The following is a 9405-nucleotide window of genomic DNA, read 5'->3' as shown; positions in this document are numbered from 1 at the left end:
CCTCCCTCCTCTACACTTCTCCTCTACCCTCCCTCCTCTACCCTCCCATCTCCCTCCCTCCTTCAACCATCTCCTTGACAACATCTTCGGCATTCTTCTCTTCCTATCCTCCATCGCTCATCCGTCGCCTTCGTTGCATTTGCCCCCCTCCTCCCCAACCATTTCAAATGCAAGGAGGGCCGGGCTGAGGGCCGGGGGCGGCCAGTAGGAGGAGCTAACAGTAGCGCTAAGGAGGAGGAAGGAGAGAGGAAGAGAAGAGAAGAGAAGAGAAGAGAAGAGGAAGAGAGGAAGCTGTTAGAGATGTGAGAAATGTCGAGATGTGCCTATCCCATCCCATCCCATCACATCCCATCTCATCTCATCTCATCTCAATCACATCTCATCTCATCTCATCTCATCTCATCAAATCCCATCCCATCTCATCCCAATCTCAATCTTATCCCATCCCATCCCAATCCATCTCAATCTCAATCTCAATCTCATCTCATCTCATCTCACTCATCTCATCTCATCTCAACTTTTGAGCATTCTCTCACGATTCCTGCAGAGTGTGTGTGAGGGCGCAAGCAACATCTCGAGGATGCGATGAAGACTAGCCGCATGCTGGACGCCGACGACATTGCTCGAGGGCAGCAGGTGCGTCTGAGACGAGAGCTTTGCTCTAAGGCCATAGACTTCGTCGAGGGAGAGCTGGTTCCCTTCAACAACCTCATCCTCAGCCTGGAAGGGAGGGTCGCGCTGCTCGAGCGCGAGAGAGACGCTGCCTACGACCTGCTCAAGAGGACGACGGAGACGAGCAACCAGGTCGACCTGTCCAGGGGATACGACAACTTGCGCTTCACAGCTGGCCTTCACTTCTCCGAGCTCGTGGACGATGATCGCGCGGCGAACGTGCTGGCCGGCATGTCGCTCTCGTTCTCGCACCTGCAAGACTCCCTGGAGGACTTCCTGGAGTGGAAGAGGATCCTCTCAGAGTCTCACTCTCACTACAGGCAGTTTGACCAGCAGCAGGGCAACAGATTTCGCTCCATGCACAACCGTGCGCATTCGCTCCTGATACGCCTCTACCGCCAAGTGCAGGAGGAGATGGAGAAGAAGGAGACGTGGGAGTTATGCAGCTCGCAAGAGTTGTTCGGCTGCAAGCACTTGAAGAGGGTAAGCCTTCACAGAGAATGAGGGAGAAGCGAGGAAGGAGAGGGTGGAGGAAGAGAGGGAGCGAGGAAGAGAGTGAGCGAAGAGCGATGGAGCAACGAAGGAGCTAGGGAAGGAAGCGGGAGGGAGGCTGGAGGAGGGATGAATTCTTGTGATTCGATGGCGCAGATCAAAGTCTTCAATCAGTGGAGATCTTTCTACCTCAACCAGCTGAGGTGAGCTTACAGACGTGTGTCGACAAGTTCTGAGTCAAGTAAACGTCAGGTTGGAGGCTTGCGAAGACACTATCTACTCCAAGTCGTGTCGTCAGACCCTCTCGACTTGCTTCCAGCACTGGAAGAGGGACGTGAAGCAATCAAAGGTACGGAAGTAAGAGCAGGAGCAGGAGCAGGAGCAGGAGCAGGAGCAGGAGCAGGAGCAGGAGCAGGAGCAGGAGCAGGAGCAGGAGCAGGAGCAGGAGCAGGAGGGTTTAGGACTATGGAAGAAAGGAAGCTGGTTCGTGCATTGATCCTGTCGCAGATCCTGAGGAACAGAGGTTGGAACACTAGCGAGGATTTCCTGCTCCCTCGACGACTCGACGACTCGCAGTTAACGTGGATGAACTCGAAGTCAGCATGGAACCATCCCCTCGCCTCATCGGGCATGACCAACGGCTTCTCTCTGTCAGCCTCCTCCCTCTCCGAGACTCAGGGAAGCTACATGGTACACGACGACCGCGACCCTGGGATGCAGACAGCGCAACCCTCCTTAGCGCACGACGAGACGACAACTACAGAGAGCAGCGAGATCATGAGCAACGTGAAGGAGTTCATCAGGAAGGAGCTGCATGGTCGTGTTGAGCCCTACGTACCCGGCATGGTGCAGGAGGCGTTCCGTTCGGAACAAGATCTGGAGCGAACGATAGAGCACGAGAGATCGTTTCAGCTGGGCAGTGAACGGGCAGACTCGAACCCCATCACCATGAGCTTGAAGCCTGAGCTCGGGCTCTATTCCTTGGGGATTGGCCAGGAGATGATATCGAGCTCTTCTTCTCTTCCTCTTTCCGAGCATGCCTGGCCTCCAATCTCCATAACAAATGTCATGGGAGTTGACAGGAAGGATGCGATCTTATCATGAGAAAACTCTTCTGCTGGCGCATTTCACGGAGTCGCTTGTGAGTCTTGTTGATTAGAACAAAGCAATTCAAGGGCATGTACAGGTAAGTAAATTCGTCAAGAAATTCCTATGAGGAGGGATCGTTTCGACAAAATCTTCGACGAAGACGGACGATCTGTTTGTTTCGTTCAGCCTTGAGCAGAAGGCTGTTTTCAGCTCCAATGCTGTCAACTAGCTTTCTTCACCAGCGTCGAATCTTTCTTCAATCTGCGATGAAGCGCATCAACATCGATCTACTTTCTCCTCGATTTCTCACGTCTTTGTGAAGTAGTTCACTGCTTGTTGAAACTTCCACGTAAGAAACAGCTTGGCTGGAATCTATCACGAAGGACATGATTAGCGGTCCAGTTCGTCTGTCAACTGCCAAACTCACGATCAAAGGCTTGAAAGCTGATCGGATCAAAAGTCCTTCAGCATAGGCTGTGACCGCTCTGAATGTGACTTCAGCATGTCATAGTTGCCTTGCATTCCTTTACCGTACAGCCTGCTCTTTTCCTGTTATCTTCTTGCCGGCCGCCTGTCGTCAATGCATTCAATAGATTGATGGAAAATGACGCGAGGGCGAAGAAAATGTACGGGAGCGAGCATGGGGGGAACCGGGGTTGTCAGGATCACAGCAGGGAGGAGGAGGGAGAGGGAGGGAGGAAATACAATCGCTTTCTCGTAAGCTCCAGGCTTGAGCGCTTTTGTCATCATGATCCCTCTCTGCATCGGTTGGAATGCATAGCAAATCCCCCAGATCGCCATCCTGGAGGAGCGAATTTTCAATCCTCTCATCTTGTTGGGGAGAGGGACCGTACATGATCCCAGCAGACGTCAGCTCGTACAAAACAAGAGCCTTGGGTATCTCCATCCAAGATATCCCCCTCTCTGTCATGAGCTACTCACGCATCGTCAACAGCATCGACTTCGCACCTTTCAGGTAGTTCTCGACTTTCTCTCTCGTTGAGAGCTGCAAGAAGAGGGTCAGACATCAGTGTATTCGTCGTGAGGTGCTCGTACCTTCGATCCTTCATCCTGCTTGTCGGAAGCGACGAAAGCCAGCCCTCTACCCAAGACAGAGTCAGTCCAAGTGAGATGAAGCAGGGTAGACCTGGATTGAGCGACGTAGCTGCATGCCTTGCTGTGAGTGCCGAGACTCTGCTTCTGCACCATGCTCGCATCATTGTTCAGATTTGATCAGGTGAGGTCACCTGGAGGATCATATGTGCGAAATGAGCCGAGGCTGCGGCCTGGATCGAGCAGCAAACGAGGCAAACGAAGAGGATAGCTTTCATCCTGCTATGTCAACTGCAGGAACAATCATCCGAGAGGGCATTTACCACTCACATTGTACTCAACGGAGTTGTGGTCAAAATATACGACCTCCCCCCCTCCCCCCCTCCCCCTCACTTTATCTCTTACTCAAGCTCTCGTCCTCTTCTCTCATCGCCCCCTCCCCCCCTCCCTTCCCCTCTATCCCTTTCCTGTCCATTGCGCCCCGTGCCGTTGTACCCCATCAAGAGCTATGACCCCTCCCCAACAACCCGGTGACCGGCCGCCGGGCCGGGCCTCCGGCCAGTGGGCGCGGCCGCTCAGTGAGGGCCGGCTTGTGCCGCAGTGCCGTCCGATCGTCGGACCGGCGCCGGCGGTCCGACGCCGGGCCGCCGCCGCCGTGACTGCGGTCACGGTGAGCCCCCGGGCCCCGGTGACCGTGACACGCCCAGATGCTCGTTTACTCAAAGTTAAGTTAAAATCAGCACGAGTCCCGTTCGCTGTCGGGGGCCTTCAGACGGTCCAGCGGCTTCAAGTGACTAGTTAGATCCGAGTGATCTATAGGCTCGCGTCCGGTGACTGTTTAACTAGCTATCTATTTAACTTAACTTTGAGTAAAGAAGCTATCAGATGAATCGGAAGCCCCCCGCCCCCGGCCCGGCGGGCCGGCCCCCCGGGCATGCATCACTGACGGCCCAGCGCCGGTCCCGGCCTCAGTGATCCCTGGGCACAACTGAACAGGCGGTTGTAACCGTCGGCGGGGGCCGAAGCACCAAGGGGTGGTGTAGTCACCCGTGAGAAATGACTTGTAGACTGGGAGGGTCGTGGGTGGGTTGTGTAGGGGTGGGGTGGGAAATGGGTGGATATGATTGGGTACATTAAAAGTTGTACTTGAAATGGGCTATGATGTCCGTGAACATAGGGTCGTCAGGGGGGTGATGAATACGAGGATATGGGGTGGTCATTCCCGGGGGTGGGTAGGTTGCGATTATGGCAGTTCCGGCGCCCCTGAGGGGTCGGTGGATGGTGGCTTGGGGTGGGTGGGGCCCAAGGAAGGGGTGGGGGGTTCTGTGGGGAGGGCGGAAATGAAGTCAAGTTGATACTGATATGACGGGAGTAGAAGCGAGGAGGAGAGGAGCGGAGGAGCGGCGAGGTTGTCTCAAGTCGTGGTAGACACGTCATGGTGAGCGCAGAGGGGAGAAGGAAGAAGGTGGGGAACGGAGGAACTTTGGTGCGGGTCCCGTAGTCATGGTGATAGGCGGAGAGATCAGAATGAAATCGATGAGACACATCTTACCTGAAGGGATGAGAATGCAGAGTAGGAGATCCTGGTACTTCCAAGATCGCCAAGAGAATTGAAAGATCGATGATGGAGCAAGGGAGGAGCAGGCAGTCGTTCAGGCGTCTGTTAGATTCGAAAACTACAGTACCACATGCTGAGAGGAACTAAAGACTTTCAAGTGTCAGAGTTGAGATGGACGGGATGTTGTTTGGTTCATGACAGGATCATCAGGTGAGCTCAGAGCAAGAAGATTGACCGAAGGAATGGATGCCGAGGCTATGTGATGTCGCCGCGCATGCTGAAACCGTGCCAACGCGAATGATGCGATCCTCTGCTATCCCCACCCAGCTATCCCCGGCGAGACTATGAAAGTGCTGGACCGAGGTGAGAGGAGGAGATGGCAGGGCCCGATAGCATGCTCATGTGCTGCTGGCAGTCTTGAGCCCACAAACCGCAACAAGGACGAATTTTGCCGACAAGTCCGTGGAGCTTCTGATCAAACTGAATCTCAGGGTGTTGAGGAGATCGTTCTTGGGCCTGTGTGAAGCATTGTCCTCCTCGCGAGAGAGGCAAGTTGCATGCTTGCAGAGCTGGGAAAGAGCCGATCTACTCGTCTCCTCGTCGAGGAGGATCAGTTCTGACTGCCTGAAGGGTTGGGTTTCTTATACTACAGAGTCGCTGAGTCAGCATCAATCCTCGCCTGTCGGCGAGATAAACAATCAGCAAGAGGTAGAGGAGGAGGAAGAGCGAGAAAGAGCACTTGGAAGCAACGATAAAGAGGAAGAGGAAGAGAATCTGCAAGAGGAAGAACACCAAAGAGAAGAGAAGCAGGCAGAGCCAGAGCAAGTGCAAGGCCAAGAGCAAGAGCAAGAGCGAGAGCAAGATATAGGCGAGAGAGAACAAGTTGATACGGAAGCAGAATCTAGGAGGAAGGAGGGCGAACGGGCGGAGACATTGAGGCTACATCTCAACAAGCAGATCGAAGTCAAGGCAATGCCGATGTCATCAGACGATGAAGAAGAGGACCAGCGAACAGAGGACGAGGCGCCGACGAAGCTGCCATGGGAGGAAAACTCCCTCGTCCTGTCAAACTTCTCTCGCCATACTCAAGAGGCCCAGGACCTGGGCAAAGCCAACCGAGGCCGAGTGGAGGAGACGAAGAAAAGTTTCAGCTTGGACCGCAGCTTCACTTCAGAGAAGTTTGACGTGCTTCACACGCAGGAGCAGCAGCAGCAGCAGCAGCAGCAGCTGATGCAGGAGGAAAGCAAGTGGGAGCAAGGCAAGAAGTCGGTGAAGGAGATGCGGGCGGAGTTCGAGAGGATGAGTCTTTCTCCTGAGGTCCTGCGCATTCGCCACGAGACGCCGAGCCCTCTGAATACCTCCCTTCCTCGTCCTGCCTTCCTGGACAAGCTCTTTCCGCAGCCCCTCCAACAGCAGCTGCCGGACAGACCGCAGAGCATGCTCGAGATGGCGAGCGGGCTCTGGAGTGAGGAGGAGAAGGGCAGGGAGCCAGGAGTAGGACGCGGAGTTGGAGGTAGCTGGTCGAGTCTTCCGACTGCTTCCACTGCTTCCTTCCAAACGCAGTTCGGGCAGACGCCGAGCCCTGTGTTGAACCTGTTCGGGCGAGGAGGGAGAAGTGCGTCTGTGGAGACTCAGATAAGGGAGATTGAGGAGAAGCAGCGCAAGAATGTGAGGATAGATCTGAACAACAACCAGTTCCGCACATTCTACCCGGAAGAGGCAGCTGAACAGAAGGAGGAGACAGGGGGGGAGAAGTGGAAGCCTAAGAGGCACACGAACGTGATCCCGCGGATGATGGGGGAAGGGGAGGAGGAGGAGGGGGAGGAGCGAGGGAGACGAGAAGAGGATGATGCAGGAAATAGCAACGGAAATGTGGAGCGAGAGCAGGAGCAGGAGCAGGAGCAGGAGCAGGAGCAGGAGCAGGAGCAGGAGCAGGAGCAGGAGCAGGAGGTGGGAAATGCAAGCATCGAGGACTTATGGAATGACCTTGTCGCATCGTCGCCGGCGCAGGGACCTGTGAAGATGAATGGAGTCAAGGAAAAGAGAGAGAAGGAGGACGAGGACGATGTTGCTGATGGCTATCATGACGGCAAGACTGACATCTCGAAAGAGACAGTTCAGGAGGAAGAGCAGGAGGAAGAGCAGGAGCAGGAGCAGGAGCAGGACTTCAGCGATCAAGCTCGTGGCAATGAGACTCCTCAAGGAGGATCCATGAGTGAAGTCAAGCGCCACCGTCGCACGACTGTTGACCACGTCGATGAGCGAGCAGGAGGCGAGGATATCCGAATCCCCCGTGAGAGCGACGAGGCTCTCCATGCAGCGACAGACTTGGCAAGGGTGGGGAAGCTGTTGCACGATCAAGGACGCGAGGAGGAGCAAGAGAAGGAGGAGCAAGAGAAAGAGGAGGAGGAGGAGGAGGAGGAGGAGGAGAAAGAGGAACAACAGAAGGAGGGAGGGAGGAGCCATGACGGAGGACAGGGTCGTGATCAGTATCGCAGCCTCCAGACTCCCACATCCCCGCCGGACCCTCATCACCTCAAGGACCACATGGGCATCGACCCCCTCCTGCCCATCATGTGGAGCCCCAGCAGGGCCTGGGGAGACCCGGACTTTGCTCTAAGCAAGGTGGAGGAGCAGGTAGTCGGGGAGGAGGGAGAAGGGAGGAGCGCAGACAGCTACTTGATCACGATGCGCAAGCTCTGGTCCTCTGTTGCGGAAGAGGAGCAAGAGATTGAGGCTGAGGACGCGAGCTCTGCGCTGTGCACGGAGAGGTCCCTGCCTGAGATGCTGACGGAGAGGGGGATGGAGAGAGGGAAGATGCTGAAGGAGGGGGAAACACCTGTCAAGCGCGGGATGAAGGAGATTGAGGAGGAGGAGGAAGAGGAGTACAGGATGGTGGAGACTGTGCAGTTGTTTGCTGTTCAAACGCCAAATCAGGTAGATGGGGTTGTTGTTGATGATGTTGATGTTGATGTTGATGATGGAGTAGATGATGATGGAGATGGTGGTGGTGGTGGTGGTAGTGATTGTCATGGATGATGATTGTAGTTGTTGTTTCAATTGTAACAATATGAACTACCATACCATGACGAGTATCTTCGCAGCAATCAACAGTGAAGAGCAAGTTAGTGTCGGTGAGCAGACGATTTTGGGAGGGAGTTTAGAGTGCCGGGCAACCTCACCCTTAGCAGGTTGTGATGGAGTTTCGGTGGAAGAAGAAAGGAGCAGAATCTGAACAGACCAAAGGAAAGAGCAGCAGCAGCAGCAGCAGCAGCAGCTTCTTGCTGGATATCTCTGTCAAGAACGCTTCCAACTTCATGTTCAACAAGGTCCCCCTTGACTTCTGTCCCTCCCTCCTCGTCCTCGTCGTTGGGGGATCGATTTCTTCTTCTCCCACATTGACCCTGTCGTTCCAACAACACCCATCCCCTCCTGCACCTTTCCCCTCTTGTATCCTCCTTCTCCTCCTCCTCCTCCTCCTCCTCCTCCTCCTCCTCCTGTTCGTCTTCCTTTTCCCGCCTGATCCTCTTCCTCAGAACGCTGCTGCTGCTAGCGCCTCCTTCTACATCATCATATCCGCGGGCCAAAAAGGAGCCAGGAAGACTGGTTTATGCAGGAACACTGGACCCATCCTGAGGTCGACTCTTTCCCTTGTCTTCCTCCTCTCCTCCTCCTCCTCCTCCTCCTCCTCCTCCTCCTCCTCCTCCTCCTCCTCCTCAATCTCCTTACCCCTTCTAGCTGCTGACTGAGGATGCAGCTGGTCAGGCGAGCCAGCGATGTCGTTTGGTTGCCTCGAAAAAGAACAAGTCTTGCAAGTGAGGAGGAGGAGGCGGATGTGGGGGAGAGGGAGGAGAGGAGAGGGAGGAAGGAGGGGAGTGAGAGGAGGAGGAGGAGGGGAGGCAGTACAAGAGGAGAAGGAGGAGGGGGGATCTGAATACAGTGTCTGCAGGTTGTGATGGTTCAAGGAGAAGGAAGTCCGAAAGACCAACTGATAGCTTCTGCTGTCATACACGTAAGATTTCAATTTTTCCCCGTCCGCTTTTAAGACGTTTCCTGCCCCTCCTCTTCCCCCTCTCCCTCTCCCCCTTCGCCCGTCTCGTCTCCTCCGCCTCGGGTGCAGGGGTCGCTTCCGCGATGGTTGTCAGACTGGGTCTTTAGCCCCTATTCTAAAACGAGGGAGTACTCTCATTTGATTCCTGCGCAGAACATGTTGAGCGCAAATTGCATGCGGCAGGAGGGAGACCGTCTGAGGTCCATAACCTCAGGCCTTTGGACCTTGGCCTGAATGGATGCTGCCTGAACATGGGACATGCTCGCAAACCAGGCCTGCACATCGCAAGCAGGATCTCGTAATGAGTTGACCCAGCCTGCACATCACAAGCAGATACATGCAATGAGCTGAACCTGCATGCACGTCACGAGCAGCTTCAGGTAATGAGTTGAACCATTATGCACATCGCAGGCAGCTTCATGTAGGGAGATGAACCAGACAATCGCAACACAAGCAGCTTCTGTAATGACCTGCACCAGCATGCACATCT

General features: G+C 54.9%; 3 protein-coding genes across 3 annotated transcripts; 2 read left to right on the top strand and 1 right to left on the bottom strand.

Moving 5' to 3' along the window:
- Window positions 1-585: 585 nt before the first annotated feature.
- Window positions 586-2268, top strand: GUITHDRAFT_138828 (hypothetical protein; the record flags this gene model as incomplete). The annotated part of the gene is made up of 4 exons (XM_005832530.1): window positions 586-1155; window positions 1321-1367; window positions 1417-1457; window positions 1484-2268. The coding sequence occupies 4 exons, from the start codon at window positions 586-588 to the stop codon at window positions 2266-2268; spliced, it is 1443 nt and encodes a 480-aa protein (XP_005832587.1).
- A 32-nt stretch (window positions 2269-2300) lies between these two features.
- GUITHDRAFT_152646 (hypothetical protein) lies at window positions 2301-3570 on the bottom strand. The gene is made up of 10 exons (XM_005832529.1): window positions 3501-3570; window positions 3401-3453; window positions 3310-3355; window positions 3223-3259; window positions 3108-3177; window positions 2959-3055; window positions 2784-2824; window positions 2681-2738; window positions 2564-2625; window positions 2301-2514 (listed from the first exon to the last, which is right to left on the bottom strand). Exons 1-10 carry the CDS (start codon window positions 3510-3512, stop codon window positions 2475-2477), a joined length of 516 nt encoding a protein of 171 aa, XP_005832586.1. The 5' UTR covers window positions 3513-3570; the 3' UTR covers window positions 2301-2474.
- Window positions 3571-5208: 1638 nt separating this feature from the next.
- GUITHDRAFT_138827 (hypothetical protein) lies at window positions 5209-9149 on the top strand (the record flags this gene model as incomplete). The annotated part of the gene is made up of 9 exons (XM_005832528.1): window positions 5209-5227; window positions 5280-7801; window positions 7854-7883; window positions 7969-7998; window positions 8056-8193; window positions 8401-8501; window positions 8622-8679; window positions 8814-8876; window positions 8985-9149. 9 exons carry the CDS (start codon window positions 5209-5211, stop codon window positions 9147-9149), a joined length of 3126 nt encoding a protein of 1041 aa, XP_005832585.1.
- Window positions 9150-9405: the final 256 nt, after the last annotated feature.

Source organism: Guillardia theta, assembly GCF_000315625.1.
Source record: "Guillardia theta CCMP2712 unplaced genomic scaffold GUITHscaffold_34, whole genome shotgun sequence".
Classification (NCBI taxonomy): domain Eukaryota; class Cryptophyceae; order Pyrenomonadales; family Geminigeraceae; genus Guillardia; species Guillardia theta.
Note: the sequence above shows the minus strand (reverse complement) of the source record. Positions and strands in the feature narration are given on the sequence as shown.

What these genes read in the sequence shown, in the direction of transcription:
- GUITHDRAFT_152646 (XM_005832529.1), bottom strand. An exon ending in GAGCTTACGAGAAAGCGATT is followed by an intron (nt 2,825 to 2,958) that starts GTATTTCCTCCC and finishes CATTGACGACAG; the next exon opens with GCGGCCGGCAAGAAGATAAC. An exon ending in GGAAAAGAGCAGGCTGTACG is followed by an intron (nt 2,739 to 2,783) that starts GTAAAGGAATGC and finishes AGTCACATTCAG; the next exon opens with AGCGGTCACAGCCTATGCTG.